The 24,771-nt window shown below is 47.5% G+C and overlaps 2 protein-coding genes across 2 annotated transcripts in view; one reads left to right on the plus strand and one right to left on the minus strand.

Annotated features, from left to right (window-relative positions):
- The window catches only part of NDUFB5 (NADH:ubiquinone oxidoreductase subunit B5), a 36,464-nt gene extending 21,729 nt beyond the window's left edge, over positions 1-14,735 (minus strand). Inside the window, exons 1-2 of the mRNA XM_069727265.1 lie at positions 14,575-14,735; positions 1,623-1,708 (exon numbers count right to left, since the gene is read on the minus strand). Coding sequence (XP_069583366.1) covers positions 1,623-1,708; positions 14,575-14,689 — 201 coding nt within the window. The 5' untranslated portion in view covers positions 14,690-14,735. The remainder of the gene's footprint in view (positions 1-1,622; positions 1,709-14,574) is intronic.
- On the plus strand, positions 14,725-22,185 carry MRPL47 (mitochondrial ribosomal protein L47). The gene is made up of 7 exons (XM_069727264.1): positions 14,725-15,000; positions 15,082-15,203; positions 17,007-17,067; positions 18,417-18,513; positions 18,692-18,822; positions 21,635-21,730; positions 21,965-22,185. Exons 1-7 carry the CDS (start codon positions 14,933-14,935, stop codon positions 22,071-22,073), a joined length of 684 nt encoding a protein of 227 aa, XP_069583365.1. The 5' UTR covers positions 14,725-14,932; the 3' UTR covers positions 22,074-22,185.
- Positions 22,186-24,771: the final 2,586 nt, after the last annotated feature.

The raw sequence follows: 24,771 nt of genomic DNA on the forward strand, positions 1-24,771 counted from the left end.
ACAATGCTTCCATGACGATCACTTCTCGACAAACTACTCCGAACAGTAGATGGGTAGCTGGGTCCCACTGGTTACTTTGAATTCTGAGCTGATGACACTGCTGGAAATTTTCCTACTTCAAAGTTAATAAGAATTGTGTCTTTTCTGCTGCAGTTCGTTTCTTTGGGCGACCATAGGCTTTAAGGTCGTCAACGTTGATCCGTTCTTGGTGCTTCTTCATAAGAGCTTCAACAGCAAATCTTGAAACCTTTGCCTGGGAGAGATCTTGCTGATGCAGTGTAACTACCTTGTGCCTGTTGCTATGCTCATAGTTTATTACCAGTGACATGCAATGGGCTTTCCTCAAGCTAACCTTTGTAGTACAGTTTTAAATCTCCTATACAGCTGTTTCTGTTTTAGTTATTGACGGTTTCAACCTACCTATGAAAATTATGACCATTATCACCTGTTTGGTATAACTGGTTACGCATACACCTGACTATAATCCTACAAAAATTCGACTTTTTGCAAGTGTATCTATTAGTGATGAGCGAGTGTACTCGTTGCTCGGGTTTTCCCCGAGCACGCTCGGGTGACCTGCGAGTATTTGTTAGCGTTCGGAGATTAAGTTATCATCACGGCAGCTATTAGACAGCTTGATTACATGTGGGGATTCCCTAACAACCAGGCAAACCCCACATGTACTCAGCCTGGCTAGTAGCTGTAAATCATTCAGCTAAGGCGATGAAAACTTAATCTCCGAACACTAACAAATACTCGGAGGTCACCCGAGCAACGAGTATATTCGCTCATCACTAGTATCTATAACTATTGATGCTTTCATGCCGTTTGGAAGCCAAAAGGTGGTCACACCAAATATTGATTTTAATTGGATTTATTCTCGTTTGATCATTGATAAAAAATAAACTGTTAAAGCTTTTGTTTTTTAAAGTCACTTACTTTTTACCTTTTTTTTCCCGTTGTGAGACAGTAACCAGCCGGTTTGTGTCACAGAGGAGGAGGTCCTCTGTGCTGTAAGCCTGGAGTGTTTATCTGGGACTTGTAGTTCCACAAGCCTTGCTTAGTGTATAAGGGGCAGGACTTGCAGGGTTAGTCGGAGAGCTGGGCGGGTCTGGCTAACCACATACTTCTCATCAATGGGTGTGTGTCATATAATGAGACTGTGGTTTGGTCACATGGGCTCTGTGTTGGAAGGTCCTGCAAGAGTACAGGTTTCCTGGAAGGCACATGGAAGTGGCATGTGCCTGCTGAGTCCTGACGGCTATCTGTGTTTGGGAAGCTATCGTCCTTCTGTGGGTCTGGAACTGACAGATGTGTTCACTGATGAGGGTCAGTTAGTGAACTGTGCAGACATAACCGCAATTGAAAGTGGACTGTATGTTAGGTCTGGGAGGTATAACATAGCATACGGTGGTTTATGAGTGCTGAATAAACCACATGGACTGATTTAAGTGGAAAAATCGTTCCTGTGTGCCTTAATCCCGCTGCCAAGTGAGTGTCCCCCAACATATTCAGTGAGCACTGCAATACATAGTGTACTGTACATACATATTTGTTGTGTTTTAAATGCATACACAACGTGAAGGATATCTACATGAAAATGGCAGTTGGAGCAGACTTACCAATAACCTGAGAAATCTTTTGTCATAGTACGTAGATGGTGTTACTACAAACAACTTCTTTCCATGACTTCCAAATCGTACAGGTACTATAGGAAGAAATAACATTTTTAGTATAAGATGTGGTACGTTTAAATTTAATAATCAACTAAACCTTACAAAAGGGAAATCCAAACACTTGGAACTTTAGGAAAGCTAAATTCACTTGATTAAGGGAAGAGATTAGCCTTGTAGACTGGGATCATGTCCTGCTAATTGGGGGTACAGAACTTAAATGGGGAGTGTTTAACAATGTACTACTAAAATCCAGTAGAAAGTTTATACCCTCTGGTAATAAAATGTCCAGGAATAAAAAGAAACCATGGATAAATAGAGCAGTACCAAGTATAAGACAAAAACAAAGGGCATTTCAAACTTTGAAAGCTGAGAAGTCAGAAATAGCATTCCAGGAGTATAAAGATCTCAATAGGAAATGTAAAAAAGAAATCAAGCTACAAAGTTACCAAAGAAAAATCAACAGCGGCAGCAAATTAATTAAAACAGTTTTATAACTGTATATCAATGCCCAAAAAGAGAAAATTTGATAGCAACAGCACCTTAAAAATGATTATAGCAATGTAATTATAGAGTTCAAAGAGATAGGTGAGATATAACCTCCTGTCGCCTCCAGCTCAAAAATATCTCCAGGATCCGTCCTTTCCTCAATCCCCAATCTACTAAAATGCTTGTGCACGCCCTCATCATTTCCCGCCTTGACTACTGCAACATCCTTTTCTGTGGCCTCCCTGCTAACACCCTTGCACCTCTCCAGTCCATCCTTAACTCTGCTGCCCGACTAATCCATCTCTCTCCTCGCTACTCCTCTGCTTCCCCCCTCTGCAAATCTCTTCACTGGCTCCCATTCCCTCAGCGTATCCAGTTCAAATTGCTAATACTGACCTACAAAGCCATCCACAACCTGTCTCCTCCATATATCTTTGAACTAATCTCTCGATATCTTCCCTCACGTGACCTCCGGTCCTCCCAAGACCTCCTTCTCTCCTCCACACTTATTCGCTCCTCATCCAATCGCCTCCAAGACTTCTCCCGAATATCCCCCATCCTCTGGAACTCTCTGCCCCAACACGTCCGACTATCAACCACAGTCGGATCCTTCAGACGGAACCTGAAAACTCATCTCTTCAGGAAAGCCTACAGCCTGCACTGACACCGCTGCTGCCTCATCACCAACGAAGCTACCGCCTCACCAACACCGGAGCTACCGCCTCACCAACACCGGAGCTACCGCCTCACCAACACCGGAGCTCCTGCAACCCTCAACCTACTGTCCCCTTCCCCATAATCCTGTAGAATGTAAGCCCGCAAGGGCAGGGTCCTCGCCCCTCTGTATCAGTCCGTCATTGTTAGTTTGTTTACTGTATGTGATATTTGTAACTTGTATGTAACCCCTTCTCATGTACAGCACCATGGAATCAATGGTGCTATATAAATAAATAATAATAATAATAATAATAATAATAATATAAAAGACACTTTTCATCCGTATTCACCAATGAGCTGCCTGTGCCAGGCATCATTCAGTGAGGCAGAAATTTAAATTCACAACCCAATATAAACACAAGTACGGCTGTGTCTGAGCAAATTACGGTAAATATTTATTGACAAAGCTCCCTGGCCAGATGGCATTCATCCATGGATACTGAGGGAGTTGAGCTCCGTATTTGACAGGCAGCTGTATCATCTTCTTAGATTCTCTCGTATCAGGGGTGGTGACAAGATTGGAGAATGGCTGATGTGGTATCGATATTTAAGAATGGTAACTACCATGGACTAAGTACATTTTTGAGGGCATCATAAAAGATGACCTGCAATGACTATAATGCACCTAGGCCGTATTAATCGCATTTCTGCATATACAGTACATTGAATGGATACTGTGGATTACAGAACAGGAGAAGGGCTTGGGTATTCTGGTTACAAGCAAGATGAGCAGCAACACTCAATGACAAGCAGTAGCCGCAAAAGCAAACAAGAGTTTAGGGTGCATAATAATAATTAAAAAAATCCCATGATCCCAGAGTATTACTATAGCTCTATAAATGACTTGTAAGGACATCTTGAATATGGCATATAGTTTTGAGCTCCATATTTTAAAAAGGATATTTGGAAGTTAGAATCAGTTTAACCCCTTCACGATCTTGGGATTTTCTGCTTGAGCGTTTTTGCTCCCCTTTTTCCCCACAACCATAACTTTTATATTTTTCAGTCAATACGACGGTGTGACGGCTTGTTTTTTCGTGGACCGAGTTGTACTTTTGAACGTCACAATTGATTTACCATATAATGTACTGGAAAACGGGAAAACATTTTTCCAAGTGTGTGTTTTTTTACCATGATCACTAAATGCTAAAACTGACCCACCATTATTATTATCCAGGTCATTACGAGTTTGCAGATACTAAACATATATGTATGGGTTATTATTTAAGTGGTGAAAAAAAAAAAAAAAAAGTTTGTGTTAAAAAATAAATAAAAAAATGGTTACATATATAGCGTCTCAAAAATATATCTATAGAGTACGAGGTACATACGGCTCAAATCATAAAGTAGACCTCAAAAAAACATATAAAACCACTGTTTATTGTTAAAATCAAGGCGACGAACCCAACCCTAAGTGACAAATACACACAAACAAACCAAAAAGCACAAAAACACGTGCTATAAAACCTACTTGAACTAATGGGGATGGCTATATGCCCCTAGTAAGGTAACTAGATGCTCCCCTACCTATCTGCGGAGGTTGACACCCTAGGGGGAACGTACTGGCGCCCCCGCTCAACGATGAATATCCCTAGGGGCCCTAGTGTGCCCTATACCACTAGATGGTCACCTCTACCCAGCAGCTAAAGGGTCCTCTAGTACTATACAGAGATCAACTGCACTAGGGAAAGCCTATACCCCAAAATGAACAAGAAAAATATGAATGATAGACACTAATGACGGTAGGTGAAATGCCAATATACATATAACAGATAGTACCGCAAAAATAGCTGGACTAAAAGCAGGTAGCTGCCAAAAATAGGGTATAATTGCTGCCAGACAGAACCAACTCGTTCATATTCACTGGAGCATCCTCAATAGGTATCCCTGATGTAACGCCAATTGCTATGTCATCTCAAAACATTAATATATACAAAAACTGTCGGTACTCATCTGCCGGCATGTCAGCGCTGCCGCCATCTTAATAAAGAACGCCTCAACGCGTTTCGCCTGCCACGGCTCTTCAGGAGGCCAGATATGATGATAGGTAGTGTCACTTATGATGAACGATAGCATAAACGCCCAGGCTCACCTTCCCTCCTTATATAGCTGCCGTCAGTCATGCTTCCCCATGGTGCCGTCTTACCACTTCCTGTGGCGTGCCCCCAGATGAACTGCGCATGTCAAACTCTACCTGCGCACTCAGGGCACCAGCCGTTGCCCACTGCGCAGACATCCCGGCCCGGGTCCTGGATGGAGGAAAGTACGTCCATTTCTGCACATGTCCGTTACAACCTGCGCACTAAGGGCACTGCGCAGTCGTCCTCCCGTGCGTCCTGGACAGGACAGAAAACCAAAACCGCTCCTGCGCATGTCGATAACACGTCACAGAGTGCCCCCATCTGACTGGACTCACACATCACCAGTCCCGCCCATCGACATAGCCGCACGCAGAGAGGTATACCGAAGACAGGAGGAGTCAGTGCTACAAATGTACGATCACAAAGCACAGCATCTATTTGAGTCAGGCGGAACCACTGCTTCTCAGAGCTACAAGGCAAAGTAGATTGCACCTAGATGTAGCTATTGTAGGATGCTAGACATATACGTACTCCTTTGCCCAGATGTAAACAAAAGTTTCATAGCTGTTAGGCCGTGCCTGGTAAGCAGTTTACCTCTACTTGTGTTATAGCTAAAACCGTACTTGCAAATAAATAAGATACAGCAATTAAGGGCACAATGTCCCAAGATGCATATCAACTGTAGTTGAAAGTAAATGAATTAAAATGAAACAGAAATGAAAAATGAGGCCAGCATTTAACGAAAAGTACCAGCATACATCTTACGGGCTTACGGGGTGAAAAATTACACCCAAAGGAGCAGCAGACATGAACACCTAAACACAATAAATAATAAGATATAATAAATGCATTTAATGCGGCAGCCACAAGGCGGTGAGTCACGAATAACATAACATCAAAACCCTAACGATGCAGAACGCATAATATATTAGATATGTCATGGAAATCCATGTGAATCCTCAAACATGGGGATCCCATCGACAACAATGGTTACGCCAAAGTGTTCCTTAAGCCGAAAGAATTCAGACAAAATAGGGTTACAAACCCCAAGAGTAACAATATAGGTGGACAAGTACATAAATTACAAAAAACAGGTGTATGATATTTGTTCATTAATCCCCTTTGGTTCAAGAGACTCCATTCTAAAGATCCATTCGCACTCACGTCTCAGGATCAGTCTATCCAGATTACCTCCTCTCGGGTTCACTTTCACCACCTCTAAGATACTGAATCTCACCCCTGTCGGATCTTCACTATGATGAGTATACATATGTTTTACCAGGGGGGTGTCCCTCTTATGGCGAATATCGCCCATATGCTCCCCCACTCTTCTCCTGAACTCCCTCTTGGTTTTCCCGATATAATCCTTAGGGCAGGAGCAGGACGCCACATACACCACACCATTGGTTTTGCAGTTAGAGAAGTCACGTTGGTAGAAAATTCTACCTGTACTAGAGCTCTTAACCTGTTTGCACGGTCTCATCCACTGGCACAGACTGCAATCTCCGCATTTAAAGAAGCCACAGGGCCTCCTATCAAGCCAGGTTCCAACAGATTTAGGTCGCTGGTACTGACTGTGTACTAACAGATCTTTAATGGAGCGGCCCTTTCTGAATGTTATGTTGGGGCGTTCACCTACCACATCAGTTAGATCTGGATCTAATTTCAAAATGTCCCAATGCCTGGCAAAGGCCCTCCTAACCTCTTGATGCTGCATGTCAAATGTACCGATGACTCTTACAGTGTCCTCAGCCTCCGTCCTCCTATGTTTCTGTAACAGCCCTTGTCTCTCAGCTCTCCTCGCAAAGTTATAGGCCCTACTCACCACAGGTCTCGGGTACCCCTTCTCTCTAAACCTGTCAAACATATCACCAGATTGACTCCTAAATGTATCCTCCCTGGGACAATTCCTCCTAAGTCTGAGGAATTGCCCTTTGGGTATACCTCTCTTCAGGGAGACCGGATGGTGGCTATCCCAATGTAGGAGACTATTGGTGCTTGTTGGTTTCCGATAAATGCTCGTAGCTATTTGCCCACATTCCTCTTTCGAAATTTTCAAGTCTAGAAACGCCAACTCTATCTCACTGATCTCTGATGTAAATTTTAGGCCCACCTCGTTGATGTTAAGGCTTCCCATGAATAGCGTGAACTCCTCTTTTGTGCCAGTCCATACCATAAAAACATCGTCGATGTATCTATACCAGATAGAAATAAATTTATGCCACCACTTCTCTACATATATAGCGTCACCATTAGTGATGAGCGAATATACTCGTTGCTCGGGTTTTCCTGAGCACGCTCGGGTAATCTCCAAGTATTTGTTAAGTGTTCGCAGATTTAGTTTTTGTTGACTCAGCTGAATGATTTAAAGCTATTAGCCAGCCTGAGTACATGTGGGGGTTGCCTAGTTGTCGCAAATCATCTAGCTGCGGCAAGGAAAACTAAATCTCCAAGCACTAACAAATACTCAGAGATTACCCGAGCGTGCTCGGGAAAACCCGAGCAACGAGTATATTCGCTCATCACTAGTCACCATCTTTTGGGATTTGGGGCTGGGTGAAGGGTTATTTTCTGCACGCCGAGCTGATTTTATTGAAAATATATATACAGGTGGCGCAAGGTGTCAAGAGGATAATTTCCTGATGCCAATAAACAATCACCGCAAAAATTGTAGTAAAGTATAAAATAAAGGAAAAATATTCACTCTGAAAAAAGCCAATGGAATAAAAAATAAATATATGTATGACCACGAGAAGCACCAGAATCCGTACACAAAGGTGCAGGTATAATCAACCAGTGATACAAATACTAATATAACCCGCAGGTATCTTCCAGCAACTAGTGTTGGACACATGCGCTAAGGAGAAACAGTCTATGTTGTGTAAAGATAAGTTGATTGTTTACCACCAGCAAGATAACCATGGAAGTTGGTGATTTCCTGATGCTCCAAACTGAAGTAAGTAGAGTAGATGAAGTCTTTAAAATGATGCTGGAGAGCTGCCCCGAATGTTGTTGCGATCAAAAAAAGTATTTCTTGCATTTTGATTCTTTTTAGATGTTGATATATCGGGCATTTCTGAAGATGGCGATACCAAATATGTGTATTTTTTTTTATCGATTTATTTTGAATGGGACAAACAGCGGGGTGATTTGAACTTTTATATTTTTTAAAAACTTTTCTTCTACTTTTTACTTGCTTCAATTCCTTAGGGAGACTTGAAGCTGCAATCATAGTCCTACTGTGTGTAGCAAAAATAATCATCTCCTATAGGAAATCTGCAATGACTAGCACAGGGGTCTTCTGCAGACCCCTAGTTGTCATACCATCGGTGCCCCACGATCATGTGACACGGGTGCCGATGGGTGGGGTTTGTGATGCTCTTCAGGCGCAAATGTATTAAATGCCGTGTTAGAACCTGACAGTGGCATTTAAAGGGAACCTGTCACCCCGAAAATCGCGGGTGAGGTAAGCCCACTGGCATCAGGGGCTTATCTACAACATTCTGTAATGCTGTAGATAAGCCCCCGATGTTAAGGTACCTTCACACATAACGATATTGTTAACGATATCGTTGCTTTTTGTGACGTAGAAACGATATCGTTAAGGAAATCGTTCTGTGTGACAGCGACCAACGATCAGGCCCCTGCTGGGAGATCGTTGGTCGCTGAGGAAAGTCCAGAACTTTATTTCGTCGCTGGATCTCCCGCTGACATCGCTGGATCGGCGTGTGTGACACTGATCCAGCGATGTCTTCACTGGTAACCAGGGTAAACATCGGGTTACTAAGCGCAGGGCCAGTGCAGGAGGAGTGCAGAGAAGCTGAGCGCCGGGGACAGACAGCGGTAGGCAAGTATGTACTGTTTTTTTTTTTTACTTTTACGCTGGTAACCAGGGTAAACATCGGGTTACTAAGCGCGGCCCTGCGGTCACCCGGGGACCTCGGCATCGTTGGTTGCTGGAGAGCTGTCTGTGTGACAGCTCGCCAGCGACCAAACAGCGACGCTGCAGCGATCGACATCGTTGTCGGTATCGCTGCAGCGTCGCTGAGTGTGACGGTACCTTTACCTGAAAGAGGAGAAAAAGACGTTAGATTATACTCACCCAGGGGCGGTCCCGCTGCTGGTCCGGTCAGATGGGCGTCTCTGGTCCGCTGCGGCGCCTCCCATCTTCATTCCAAGACGTCCTCTTCTGATCTTCAGCCACGGCTCCGGCGCAGGCGTACTTTGTCTGCCCTGTTGAAGGCAGAACAAAGTACTGCAGTGCGCAGGCGCCGGGCCTCTCTGACCTTTCCGGCGCCTGCGCACTGCAGTACTTTGTTCTGCCCTCAACAGTGTGGCCAGTACAAAGGAATGGCACATGACTTACTCCTTCCAAGGGCCATACCAAGGACCAGGGGGCACGCATTAAGGGGGAAAGAAAGGAGATTCTGGTGTCTAAATAGGAAAGGGTTCTTTACGTTAGAGCAGTCAGACTGAGGAATGCCCTAGTAATTCTAATGGCAGATACTAGAACAGTATTTTTTAAAAAAGACAATAAATAGCATTGTGTGTTATCGATAATATAGTGAATGGATAACTAGTGGCGAAAGGCTAAGCTTGCAGGACCTATGGGCCCAATACATGATGGCTGGTGGTATTCACACTGCCCATGATGAGATGTACTTGAGTCACATGATCCAGATTCACGAATAGGCATACTCCTCTTCATGAATTAGGAGCGCTGACTGGGTAGCATCAACTTTTATGTGCCGCACCACAAATACTACTCCAGTCCCAGCTGGTGTCCTTGTGGTGCAGCGGATGGCGCAGTTCATCAAAAATTTGAGGCGCAGAGGTCACTGTGATCGGCAACCCCCTACCAAGCACACGTCACAGCCGTAGAAGGCGACCCACCGTCCAGTGCACGTGCCATAGATGTGGTCAGTGACCCACTGTCCACTGCACGTCACGTCACAGCCATAGCAGTCGACCCACTGTCCAGTGCACGTGCCATAGATGTGGTCAGTGACCCACTGACCCGTGCATGTCACAGCCGTAGCAGGCGACCCACTGTCAGTGACCCGTCGTCCAGCGCACGTCACAGCCTTAGCAGGCGACCCACCATCCAGTGCATGTGCCATAGATGAGTTCAGTGACCCACCGTCCAGTGCACTGCACAGCCGTAGCAGGCGACCCAGTGTCCAATGCACGTGCCATAGATGTGGTCAGTGACCCACCGTCCAGTGCACGTGCCATACGTGTGGTCAGTGACCCACTGTCCAGTGCACGTCACATAGAAGTGGACAGTGACCCACTGTCCAGTGGATGTCACAGCCGTAGCAGGCGACCCACCCTCCAGTGGACATGCCATAGATGAGTTCAGTGACCCACCGTCCAGTGCACTGCACAGCCGTAGCAGGCGACCCAGCGTCCTGTGCACGTGCCATAGATGTGGTCAGTGACCCACCATCCAGTGCACGTGCCACAGACAGTTCAGTGAACCACCGTCGAGTGCACGTGCCATACATGTGGTCAGTGACCCACTGTCCAGTGCACGTCGCAGCCATAGCAGGCGACCCACCGTCCTGTGCACGTGCCATAGAAGTGGACAGTGACCCACTGTCCAGTGCATGTCACAGCCGTAGCAGGCGACCCACCCTCCAGTGGACGTGCCATAGATGAGTTCAGTGACCCACCGTCCAGTGCACTGCACAGCCGTAGCAGGCGACCCAGCATCCTGTGCACGTGCCATAGATGTGGTCAGTGACCCACCATCCAGTGCACGTGCCACAGACAGTTCAGTGAACCACCGTCGAGTGCACGTGCCATACATGTGGTCAGTGACCCACTGTCCAGTGCACGTCGCAGCCATAGCAGGCGACCCACCGTCCTGTGCACGTGCCATAGAAGTGGACAGTGACCCACTGTCCAGTGCATGTCACAGCCGTAGCAGGCGACCCACCGTCCAGTGGACGTGCCATAGATGAGTTCAGTGACCCACCGTTCAGTACACTTGCCATAGATGTGGTCAGTGACCCACAGTCCAGTGCACATGCCATAGATGAGTTCAGTGACCCACCGTCCAGTGCACTGCACAGCCGTAGCAGGTGACCCAGCGTCCAATGCACGTGCCATAGATGTGGTCAGTGACCCACCGTCCAGTGCACGTTCCATAGATGAGTTCAGTGACCCACCGTCCAGTGCACGTGCCATAGATGAGTTCAGTGACCCACCGTCCAGTGCACGTGCCATAGATGTGGTCAGTGACCCACCGTCCAGTGCACGTGCCATAGATGTGGTCAGTGACCCACCGTCCAGTGCACGTGACATAGATGTGGTCAGTGACCCACCGTCCAGTGCACGTGACATAGAGGAGTTCAGTGACCCACTGTCCAGCGCACGTCACAGCCGTAGCAGGCGACCCACCGTCCAGTGCACATGCCATAGATGTGGTCAATGACCCACCGTCCAGTGCACGTGCCATAGATGTGGTCAGTGACCCGTCGTCCAGCGCACGTCACAGCCATAGCAGGCGACCCACCGTCCAGTGCACGCACCATAGATGTGGTCAGTGACCCACCGTCCAGTGCACGTGCCATAGAGGAGTTCAGTGACCCACCGTCCAGTGCACGTGACATAGAGGAGTTCAGTGACCCACTGTCCAGCGCACGTCACAGCCGTAGCAGGCGACCCACCGTCCAGTGCACATGCCATAGATGTGGTCAATGACCCACCGTCCAGTGCACGTGCCATAGATGTGGTCAGTGACCCGTCGTCCAGCGCACGTCACAGCCATAGCAGGCGACCCACCGTCCAGTGCACGCACCATAGATGTGGTCAGTGACCCACCGTCCAGTGCACGTGCCATAGAGGAGTTCAGTGACCCACCGTCCAGTGCACGTGCCATAGAGGAGTTCAGTGACTTACCGTCCAGTGCACGTGCCATAGATGTGGTCAGTGACCCACCGCAGGCGACCCACAGTCCTGTGCATGTGCCATAGATGTGGTCAGTGACCCGTCGTCCAGCGCACGTCACAGCCATAGCAGGTGACCTACCCTCCAGTGCACGTGCCATAGAGGAGTTCAGTGACCCACCGTCCAGTTCACGTGCCATAGATGTTATCAGTGACCCACCGTCCAGTGCACGTGCCATAGAGCAGGGGTCCCCAACTCCAGTCCTCAAGGCCCACCAACAGGTCATGTTTTCAGGATTTCCTTTGCATTGCACAGGTGATGCAATTATTACCTGGGCAAGATTAAGGAAATCCTGAAAACATGACATGTTGGTGGGCCTTGAGGACTGGAGTTGGGGACCCCTGCCATAGAGGAGTTCAGTGACCCACCGTCCAGTGCACGTGCCATAGATGTGGTCAGTGACCCACCGTCCAGTGCACGTGCCATAGAGGCGTTCAGTGACCCACCGTCCAGTGCACATGCCATAGATGAGTTCAATGACCCACCGTCCAGTGCACGTGCCATAGATGTGGTCAGTGACCCACCGTCCAGTGCACGTGCCATAGAGGCGGTCAGTGACCCACCGTCCAGTGCACGTGCCATAGATGTGGTCAGTGACCCACCGTCCAGTGCACGTGCCATAGATGTGGTCAGTGACCCACCGTCCAGTGCACGTGCCATAGAGGAGTTCAGTGACCCACTGTCCAGCGCACGTCACAGCCGTAGCAGGCGACCCACCGTCCAGTGCACATGCCATAGATGTGGTCAATGACCCACCGTCCAGTGCACGTGCCATAGATGTGGTCAGTGACCCGTCGTCCAGCGCACTTCACAGCCATAGCAGGCGACCCACAGTCCAGTGCACGCACCATAGATGTGGTCAGTGACCCACCGTCCAGTGCACGTGACATAGATGAGTTCAGTGACCCACCGTCCAGTGCACGTGCCATAGAGGAGTTCAGTGACCCACCGTCCAGTGCACGTGCCATAGAGTTCAGTGACCCACCGTCCAGTGCACGTGCCATAAATGTGGTCAGTGACCCACCGCAGGCGACCCACAGTCCTGTGCATGTGCCATAGATGTGGTCAGTGACCCGTCGTCCAGCGCACGTCACAGCCATAGCAGGTGACCTACCCTCCAGTGCACGTGCCATAGAGGAGTTCAGTGACCCACCGTCCAGTTCACGTGCCATAGATGTTATCAGTGACCCACCGTCCAGTGCACGTGCCATAGAGGAGTTCAGTGACCCACCGTCCAGTGCACGTGCCATAGATGTGGTCAGTGACCCACCGTCCAGTGCACGTGCCATAGAGGCGTTCAGTGACCCACCGTCCAGTGCACGTGCCATAGATGAGTTCAGTGACCCACCGTCCAGTGCACGTGCCATAGATGAGTTCAGTGACCCACCGTCCAGTGCACGTGCCATAGATGTGGTCAGTGACCCACCGTCCAGTGCACGTGCCATAGATGAGTTCAGTGACCCACCGTCCAGTGCACGTGCCATAGATGAGTTCAGTGACCCACCGTCCAGTGCACGTGCCATAGATGTGGTCAGTGACCCACCGTCCAGTGCATGTGCCATAGATGTGGTCAGTGACCCACCGTCCAGTGCACGTGCCATAGATGTGGTCAGTGACCCACCGTCCAGTGCACGTGCCATAGATGAGGTCAGTGACCCACCGTCCAGTGCACGTGCCATAGATGTGGTCAGTGACCCACGGTCCAGTGCACGTGCCATAGATGTGGTCAGTGACCCACCGTCCAGTGCACGTGCCATAGATGTGGTCAGTGACCCACCGTCCAGCGCACGTGCCATAGATGTGGTCAGTGACCCACCGTCCAGCGCACGTGCCATAGATGTGGTCAGTGACCCACCGTCCAGCGCACGTGCCATAGATGTGGTCAGTGACCCACCGTCCAGCGCACGTGCCATAGATGTGGTCAGTGACCCACCGTCCAGCGCACGTGCCATAGATGTGGTCAGTGACCCACCGTCCAGCGCACGTGCCATAGATGTGGTCAGTGACCCACCGTCCAGCGCACGTGCCATAGATGTGGTCAGTGACCCACCGTCCAGCGCACGTGCCATAGATGTGGTCAGTGACCCACCGTCCAGCGCACGTGCCATAGATGTGGTCAGTGACCCACCGTCCAGCGCACGTGCCATAGATGTGGTCAGTGACCCACCGTCCAGCGCACGTGCCATAGATGTGGTCAGTGACCCACCGTCCAGCGCACGTGCCATAGATGTGGTCAGTGACCCACCGTCCAGCGCACGTGCCAAGGATGTGGTCAGTGACCCACCGTCCAGCGCACGTGCCATAGATGTGGTCAGTGACCCACCGTCCAGCGCACGTGCCATAGATGTGGTCAGTGACCCACCGTCCAGCGCACGTGCCATAGATGTGGTCAGTGACCCACCGTCCAGCGCACGTGCCATAGATGTGGTCAGTGACCTGCCAGCCATAATCCTAAGAAGTCTCTTTCCAGCCCTGATGTAAGGTGTCCTCCCTCCTCCGGTCACTCCCGCCATTGGTGCCAGTATTCCCGCAGCAGCCCCTGCAGTACACAGGGTTCCCCCTCCATGACCCGATGTCCTGCACACACATCCCCTCAATGTCAGCTACCAAGGTCACCCCGGGCCTGGCTCCAGACATCCCGGACACACAGTTCTCCTCACCCGCCGGCAGCGCTGTCCTCGCCAGGCCGCTCCTCCCCAGCACTCCGTGCGGTACCGGCTGCACCCGGCTGACAAGAGAAGTCGCCACCGAGCGCAGGAAGCTCATGGCCGCCATGTTTACTGAGGGCAGGCGCGGAGGTTGTGGGCAGCGCTGTCATGACGTCTAACTGCTGCGACAGGTCGCGTCTACGGTGTCCTCTGGAGTAATAGTATACAGAACTGCAGTTATCACTTCGCCTGTATAAGGGCGCGTGTATTTGGCCTGTCCGGCGACATGTCTGGGCGCTTTTCACATCATCCCGTTATTGCACACTTGTGACTTCCGGCCCCGGAGCAGTGTGGGAGATGGCAGCCTGACATGATGGCGGCAGCCGCAGTCAGGGGGCTGCTGAGCGGAGGTCGGGGGTCCGCACGAGTCCTCTCCAGGTAGGTGGGGTCAGCAGTGTGCTCGTGTGAGAACTACAAGTCCCAGCGCGCAGGCCAGTGACGTGTGCTCTCCCATTGCAGTGTGTTCCGTGGCCTGGCTCCTCGGCTGCAGGGCTCCTCTCTGCACTCGTCCGCAGCGCGCACAGGACTGCACGAGTTCTTCGATGACCCCAAAAATTGGGGAGAAACTACAATGAAGTCCGGTGAGGCCAGAAGTGGGGTTAGCGCCCCGTAATGTAAGGAAAAAAGCCTAAGTGCTGGGCAAGGGGCTGCTAATGGGCCCGAGGTTCTGTATACAGGAGAGTCTACAATTCCCTCCACAGGGGACTCCCAGCATAACCCCTGGTGACCGCTGCAGCCAATCAGTGGCCCTTGGTCGCCTGCAAACTGCACGGTTGAGTCTGAGTGGAAGTACAGTGAGGAGGAGGAGGGTGTATGGCCGTACAGCTAGGTTCATCTGGTGTGGGGGCACGGTGTGTGTGGGGGCACGGTGTCTGCTCCATGTGGTCACGCTCTCTTTTTTTGGTGCAATTTACATTTAAAATAGTGTTCACCTGGCGGATGGATGTGTGTCTATCTATCTATCTGAGGCACACATATCATGGGTGCAACCTCTGCGGCTCATGAGGTAAAGGGCCCATTTCCTCCCGCTAAGCAGGTGGCAATGTGCAGTTGGAGGAGCGGTTGGACGGCAGGAGGCCCATACATTGTTCTGGCACAGGGGCCCATACATTGTTCTGGCACAGGGGCCCATACATTGTTCTGGCACAGGGGCCCATACATTGTTCTGGCACAGGGGCCCATACATTGTTCTGGCACAGGGGCTCTTCTGCCTGTGCCCGCCAGTGATATAGATATACGCCATGGTTGTAAAGCCGCACTCTAGAATTGTTTTGTTACTGCTGGGTGCAGATATTAATGTAAAGGTTCTGTCACTAGTCTCATACTCTCCATCTTCTGCTGATATCTGCGCTGCTGCAGTCGGTCTCCACTAGTTTGTGACCTGCTGGTTGACTCCATTGTTTGCTGGAGTCACTTTTCACTGCAAGTCTGAGGGCCTCGCTCTGTCCTTGTTCTGGCCCTCATACACATGCATTGAGAGGTTGTGACAATCATGGTCAGTCAGAAGTTGCAGTCCCAGACTGGCGGCACTGGACCACAGTGGCGCCCTGAAGAGCTGAAGACAACAGGTGGTGAGTGTAATATTAGGTGCAGGGACTTTGTGGTAGTAGCACCACTCCAGCGCTGCGCTACAAACACCAGCTTGCTGATGAGGCGCTTTAAAACGATGAAATAAGACGCAAGTACTTGGCGTTTAAGGCTACTTTCACCCTTGCATCGGTACGCGGCCGTCGCAAAGCGTCGGCTTGACGTACCGACGGACATTGTGCAAAATCAGCACAACGTGGGCATTGGATGCAGTTTTTCAAGGCATCTGCTGCCCATTCTAAGTCCCGGGGAGGAGGCGGAGTTCCGGCCGTGCATGCGCGGTAGGAAATGGTGGATCCAACGCATGAAAAAACATTACATTGAACGTTTTTTCGTGACGACGGGCTGCCAAAACACGACGCATCCAGTGCATTACGGACGCGATGTATGGCCATATGTCGCAATCCATCGGCAATACAAGTCTATGGGGAAAAAAACGCATCCTGCGAGCACATTTGCAGGATGCGTTTTTTTCCCAAAACGAAGCATTGCGGCGGATCTAAAACGACGCAAGTGTGAAAGTAGCCTTACCCATAACCTAATGTGAAAACCTCATAAGACCGATCTAATTGCCCCATATTAGGGGGAAAAATACAGAACTCTGCCTCGGTTTATAACTTGGGAAGCCCCTTTTAATCCAACATAATGTGTGTGTGAACCTGGCTTGCTATGTCCCTAGTAGCTGCATGGGGCTCATTCATGGGGCATGTCAGTATGTCCGTGCAGAGAGAAGCCAACGCAGCAGCACAAGAGCTGAGCAGTCTTCCTCACTTTTCTGACCATGTCTTTGTTTTCAGGTGATTTGTGGACCATTAACCATCTGAGATGCAAAGGCAGTGAAGACTTGCACAAACTTTGGTTAGTAACTCCAAGTAATGTAAGCAAATAATCATATTGACTTGGGATTTATTCCCAAGCAGCAGATTTTTTGCAGGAATTTTTGTGACCATCTCCAAAAATCTAAATGGAGCGTGCTGAAATTATGCGCTTGTTGCCAAAACGGCCCCGTTTAGATAGTTGGAACAGAAGTCCAAGACACAACTGCAGCAAATCTCCCACATGAGCATAAACATTACAGAGAAACCTATAGCCATCTGGTCATTGCTTTTTTGGCAATCTAATATATAATTGCCTAGAATACTACTTCCTGCAATTTGTGCCAACTTCCGTGGCTTTGTCCGGAGCTAATGTCCGGAGCTAATGTCCGGAGATAAGTGACGTCAACAGTGTCCAGTGTCTGATTGGTTGCCGCCTGCTGCGAGCGACCAATCAGAAACGTGCCGTACTGTGACACACTCCGCCCGCCATTTTGGTGTGATTTTTGAATTTTTACCTCACAGCAAGTTTCTACTGCGTGGAGGCGGGCCCAGTGACGTTGCTCTTCAAGCTCCTGCCGAATTTCGTCAAAAAAATGATAATACCATTTACCAAAAATATATATTTAGTTGTGAAGTGGTTCAGTGACATTTTCACACCAATTTTGAACTTTTGTTTGGTGTTTTCTCCATATACTGCCTATTATTTTTGTTCTTTCTTACTATTATTTATTAATTGTATTATTCTTACATTTGAATAAATAAAGTATATATGGATTCTAGCCTCCCGATTCTTTAGAATTGGGCTGCCATCTAGTATATTCTAATAGTATATTGATAGTAATAGTGCACTATATTTTCATATTTCTGTATTTTTTCCTCATTTGTCCACACTTGTATGTTTTATTCCTGACCTTCCTGCATTGTAGATATAGGGGGTGCACAGGTAAGTCACACCGGTTCTCTGGTGCCTGCTCGTACCTATAAGAAGACACCAACAATGTAAATGGCACACAATAGGTAGAGGGTCCTATTGCAGATTTTACATAGAGACCTAGGAACTTCAAATTGCCCTTCTCACCTGGTCAAGAAAAGGGAACATGTAACTCCACGTCGACCATCCTGCATACCTTGTACGTGGCCCCTCGCCCTGCCTGGTGCACGCGGCCCCTCGCCCTGCCTGTGACCTCATTGAAGTGCTTCGCAATGTTCAGAGAGGCAGATAATCTAGTTTTGTCAGGCTAATCCTACAAATACAATTCTTTTTCAGGATTGCACAAAGATTTTTCTGATAAAGCTTGTAGCCCCCATCGTGTGTTAGATGGTAAGGGGAGGCTTAACAATAAGCGATGTATTCGTTGTAGATGGAGTAATATATTTCTTTACTTTCAGGTATGTGTTATTAAAAGAAAAGAACATGCTGATGACTTTAGAGCAAGAATCCAAGCGACAAAGAGTAGCCATGCCAAGTCCTGAGCGTCTCTACAAGGTATCACCAAGAAAGGGACCGATATATAATGTATTAGTTTTTTTCTCCATGGGTTGTGAGAATTTTGGTTTTCATGCAATTGTACATATGTGAGATATTAACTGTTTACTAAATCGGACAAAAAGTTCTCTACTCGGTGTGATTACCTGATTAATTGTGCTTGTTCTCTTTATTGCAGGTAAACAAGTCTATGGAGAATCTTCACACGGTGGTTACAGAAAGGGAAGATGCCCTTCGACTCTTACAAACTGGTCAGGAAAAGGCAAGGCCCGGAGACTGGAGAAAGGACTGCTTTGGCGATACAACATGGTACAACATATTAGTAATGTTATAGTGTCCAACATGGGGCGGGCAATAACCTGAGCATGTAAAGGTGTTTTTCAAGTTCAAAAGCAATTTGGCATGAAGGGCATTGTAATAAAATAAAAAAAGACTTTATATTCCTTGTCACTCCAATGCCATTATTTCCTGACAGTCTTAGTTTTCTTTGTACCTGGTAGCCCCTTTACGGCATCTCTCTTATACCAGGTCCTACACTTGCCTTACCTCGCTGAGAATAAATGTCTCCATCTGAATGGGTACATATGAAACCTCTTCTTAGACTAAAATTCTCTCTCTCTGTGGAGGGGTATCGGACCTGCTGTAATTAAAACACCTGTGACTAGGAGGCGGAGTGCACGATCAGAAGGCTAGAGAATACATTTCAAAAACCTGACCGGCACATACAAACATAGACTAAGTGTGAACAGGTGCTGAACCCAGAGTCGCCAACTCGTATGTAGCTAAGTAAATAAGGCAGCACACTGCAGCGCTAAACGCTCTCATTTTTCATATTTCTAGTGCAGTAATGCAGTTCAAATTTCGTGTTTCAAGTTTGCATGTTCTAGCGCTGCAGTGTGCTGCCTTATTTACTTGGTCTTTGTCCTTGATGCAGCCAAGAAAACTATGTCTAAACGTGACCACTGCAGCCAGTCACTAGCCTTGGGCCAATACCATACCCTTCTAAAACCAGTGATTGACTGCAGTGATCACTTGTATTGATGGTCCATCATCGCAGCAGAGACCCTACTCTTAAGTGTGCTGCCATGTTTTGTCTCTATAATACCCTCTTTTTAAATTAGAACTACTTATATCTTTGCAAATGGACAGGTGTAGCAAGGATTACAGAAAAAAGCACCCATGCAATAAAATGAGAAAATTTTGCTTCTATTGTACAACAATTTTATATTAAAAAAATAATGGACAGGGTTGATTCCTTCTCCTAATATACACTACTTTTCCCATGGTGGATCTGCTTTTGCAGAAAGAGCAAAGTCTCACCACAATGCTCTTGTTTCCGTCTTAAGGTACCGTCACACTGACCAACTTCACAACGATATCGCTAGCGATCCGTGACGTTGCAGCGTCTTGGATAGCGATATCGTTGTGTTTGACAGACAGCAGCGATCAGGATCCTGCTGTGATATCGTTGGTCAGAGCAGAAAGTCCAGAACTTTATTTTGTCACTGGATCTCCCGCAGACATAGCTGAATCGGTGTGTGACGCCGATCCAGCGATGTCTTCACTGGTAATCAGGGTAAACATCGGGTTACTAAGCGCAGGGCCGCGCTTAATAACCCAATGTTTACCCTGGTTACCAGTGTAAATGTAAAAAAAAAAAAAACACTACATACTTACATTCCGGTGTCTGTTGCGTCCCCCGGCGTTCTGCTTCCCTGCACTCCTCCTGCATCCTGTGTCAGCGCCGGACAGCCGTAAAGCAGATTACAGCGATGACGTCACCGCTCTGCTTTTACGGCCAGCACTTACACAGTGCAGGGAAGCAGAACGCCGGGGGACAGACACATGAATGTAAGTATGTAGTGTTTGGTTTTTTTTACATTTACACTGGTAACCAGGGTAAACAGCGGGTTACTAAGCGCGGCCCTGGTTACCGGGCACCTCGGGATCGTTGGTCGCTGGAGAGCTGCAGCGATCGGCATCGTTGTCGGTATCGCTGCAGCGTCGCTAATTGTGACTGTACCTTTTATAGTAGCTAGTGATAGAGCTAGAATATGTATCGGGGGACAGACTGGGGTCTATGTGGCGCGCCCTGTTTGACGCACTTTTGTCCTGTGGAGTCTCGGCGCACCCTGTGCGTTGCACTTTTGTCCTGCAGAGCCTTGGCGCACCCTGTGCGTTACACTTTTGTCCTGCAGAGCCTTGGCGTGCCATGTGCGTCGCACTTTTGTCCTGCAGAGCCTTGGCATGCCATGTGCGTCGCACTTTTGTCCTGCGGAGCCTTGGCGTGCCATGTGCGTCGCACTTTTGTCCTGCAGAGCCTTGGCATGCCATGTGCGTCGCATTTTGTCCTGCGGAGCCTTGGCGTGCCATGTGCGTCGCACTTTTGTCCTGCAGAGACTTGGCGCACCCTTTGCGATGTAGCTTCATGTCTCCCCTGTCAGCTTTTAGCTGTGTGAAGCTGCATCTCACAGAAATATATTAAACATTAATTTCTAGATATAGACTGTGAGTGTCACAAGTTGCACAACTGCAGCTAATCATTGCATGGACTCGCCTATTATACCAGTGCTCTTATATAAAGAAGATATTATATCCTCAGTCCCATGGGGGAAATTTATAGACTAACAAAGAAGGGCAGAGCTCGGTGGGGGAAGGAGTAGTCTAAGCTTCCAGGAGGGATATGATAGGTGACAATGACATCCTGCACATCACAGGAAGTGAAAGACTGACAGCTTGTCTATACATAAGAGCATGTACTGGACAACTTCTCATACTGGAGATCATATGATCCAATTGTGAATGGGGAAATGTATTGATGTAACTGAGCTGCTAGAATATTGCCGAGGAGTTGGCGCTCACTCAGACATCCGTACATATCAATCCGAGCCCGGACTGGCTACAGACTGGATTCTGACCGCTTCATGTATTTCTATGTGGCTTTCACATGTGGGTTGGGAGAGCGTCTGCCAGTCCTTGCATTGCTTTCCGTGTTCTGATTGATATTTATGGACGTTCGATTGAGCCCTTAGATATTTATGCACCTGTAGGATAAATAATAATCCTTCACAGCTTCAGTGTGAATTGTCTTGTTTTTTATTTTATTTTCCTATTTTTACAGGCATAGATTCAAAGAATGGCCTATACCTTGGTACATGAACACGCGTTACCAGAAACAGAAGTTTTATGCCTTGCCATATGTTGATCATTATGATAGGTAAGATTAATATGTTTAACGAAAACTGTAAAGCTTTTATATGTATAATACAAAATAATTTATTGGTAAATCGTGCATCTGATGGTGGTGTAAGGTACTCACAGCATTTTTATGTCAGAGATTTCCACTATGACAGCAGTGTGTCGCAGGTTTCAGTCTTCTGGATGGTGGACATAACTTTGATCTGCGTGTCAAGAACTTGCATAAAAACTCAACTTTTTTTTGTCCTTTCAGATTAAAAATAGAGAAGCAGCTGCGAATAGAGGCAAAACAGAAAAGTGCTGCAAGAGACCGGCAACGGAAATTAGAGAAAAGGTTCCCACACATAGCTAAAAAATCTTAAAATAAAATGGTAACTTGTACAATAAATCATCCTGCATTTCTAGTTACATATGTATCTGTTATTTGTAATTTCTCATGCTTGTCACCTCACAAATAAAGTCCATTAAGTCTAACTGAAATGTGTTTTAATGAAACAGTTAACAGGCATAGGAGAACGGTTCATATGCAGGGTGACAATATAAATGTATGGGTATACAGGTGCTTTTCACAAAATTAGAATATCATCAAAAAGGTTAATTTATTTCAATTCTTTAATACAAAAGTGAAACTCATATAAGAGTCATTACAAACAGAGTGATCTATTTCAAGTGTTTATTTCTGTTAATGTTGATGATTATGGCTTACAGCCAATGAAATCCCAAAAGTCATTATCTCAGTAAATTAGATTAACAAAAAACACCTGCAAAGGCTTCCTAAGTGTTTAAGAAGGTCCCTTAGTCTGTTTCAGTAGGCTCCACAATCATGAGGAAGACTGCTGGCTTGACAGATGTCCAGAAGGCAGTCATTTACACACTGCACAAGGAGGGTAAGCCACAAAAGGTCATTGCTAAAGGAGCTGGCTGTTCAGAGTGCTGTATCCAAGCATATTAATGGAAAGTTGAGTGGAAGAAAAAAGTGTGGTAGAACAAGGTGCACAAGCAACCAGGATAACCGCAACCTTGAAAGGATTAAGTAAACGCCATTCAAAAGTTTGGGGAGATTCACAATGAATGGACTGCTGCTGGAGTCATTGCTTCAAGAGCCACCACACGGACGTATCCAGGACATGGGCTACAAGAGTCGCATTCCTTGTGTCAAGCCACTCATGACCAAGAGACAATGCCAGAAGCGTCTTACCTGGGCCAAAGAGAAAAAGAAAAGGACTGTTGCTCAGTGGTCCAAGGCGTTTTCAGATGAAAGTACATTTTGCATTTCATTTGGAAATCAAGGTCCCATAGTCTGGAGGAAGAGTGGAGAGGCACACAATCCAAACTGCTTGAGGTCTAGTGTGACGTTTCCACAATCAGTGAAGGTTTTGGGAGCCATGTCATCTGCTGGTGTAGGTCCACTGTGTTTTATCAAGACCAAAGTCAGCGCAGTCGTCTACCAGGAAATTTTAGAGCACTTCATGCTTCCCTCTGCTGACAAGCTTTTTGGAGATGGAAATTTCATTCTCCAGCAGAACTTGGCACCTGTCCACACTGCCAAAAGTACCAATGCCTGGTTTAAAAACAACAGTATCACTGTGCTTGATTGGCCAGCAAACTCACCTGACCTTTATCCCATAGAGCAGTGGTCCCCAACTCCAGGCCTCGAGGGCCGGAAACAGTGCAGGTTTTCAGGATTTCTTTAGTATTGCATCAGTGGTAATGTGATCATCTGCACAGGTGATGATTCCAACCCCTGTGCAATACTAAGGAAATCCTGAAAACCTGCACTGTTGGCGGCCCTCGAGGCCTGGAGTTGGGGACCACTGCCATAGAAAACTATGGGTTATTGTCAAGAGGAACACGAGAGACACCAGACCCAACAATGCAGATGAGATGGAGGCTGCTATCAAAGCAATCTGGGCTTCCATAACACCTCAGCAGTGCCACAGGCTGATCGCCTCCATGCCACGCCGCATTGATGCAGTAATTGATGCAAAAGGAGCCCCGACCAAGTATTGAGTGCTTTTGCTGAACATACATTTCAGTAGGCCAACATTTCGGATTTAAAATTATTTTTCAAGCTGGTGTTAGGCTGGTTTCACACTAGCGTTTTTGAACGCATGCGTTTTAAAAAAAAAAAACGCATGGTACAAAAACGCATGTAAACGCTGCGTTTTTTTGACGCACGCGTTAAACGCGTGCGTCAAAAAAACGCAGCGTTTACACACGTTTACATGCGTTTTTGCATGCGTTTGCGTTTTTTGGGGGATTTTCAAGAAAAAAAATAAAAAAAAAAAAGGTTACCAGACACAACCAATGGGAATAGAGAGGGCGTACATGATTGGCAATCAATATATAGACCCTAGGGGAACAGAAATTTTCAGAGCTTGCTACTGTTTCCGGTGTCATGATGGATCTTTCAATGGCGAACTTTTATTTCAAACTGGAGTTCAGCTTCAAGATTTTCCTTGCCTGTGTTTTTGCTTGGGAGCAAGACCGAAACCGCCAAAGATGGAGGAGACAGCGTCGGCGTTTTTGGAGGCACCCCATCATTGAAGTGCGTGAGACCCGTGGAGCATATCACACGCTCTATGCGGAGCTGAATGCCAACCCGGAGAAATTCCAGGATTACACCAGAATGTCTCAGGATTCTTTCCGGGATTTACTGTCTCGTGTAGAAGGTTCCATACGGCGACAGGACACACGGCTCCGTAGAGCAATTCCACCCGAGGAACGTCTGTTAGTGACATTACGGTACGTTCCAAAACTAAACCAATGACAGTCCAAATTTTTGGTTATGACATGTATTTTTGGTTGGTTTTTTTTACCTTTTTCTTATTTAAAAACACCATTAAGAGCAGATTTTAAATGTTTTTTTTGTTTCCTTTTCTTCTAGATTTCTGGCCACAGGAGAGAGTTTCTTCCCTGCACTTCCAATACCGCCTTGGAATCTCAACCCTGTCCGGAATTGTTGTGGACACCTGTCGTGCGTTATGGAATGTACTCCGTGAGGAGTTTATACCCGTACCCACCGTGGACATGTGGCGGGAAATATCAAAAACATTTTTG

This window comes from Ranitomeya imitator, chromosome 5, assembly GCF_032444005.1.
Source record: "Ranitomeya imitator isolate aRanImi1 chromosome 5, aRanImi1.pri, whole genome shotgun sequence".
NCBI classification, from domain to species: Eukaryota; Metazoa; Chordata; class Amphibia; order Anura; family Dendrobatidae; genus Ranitomeya; species Ranitomeya imitator.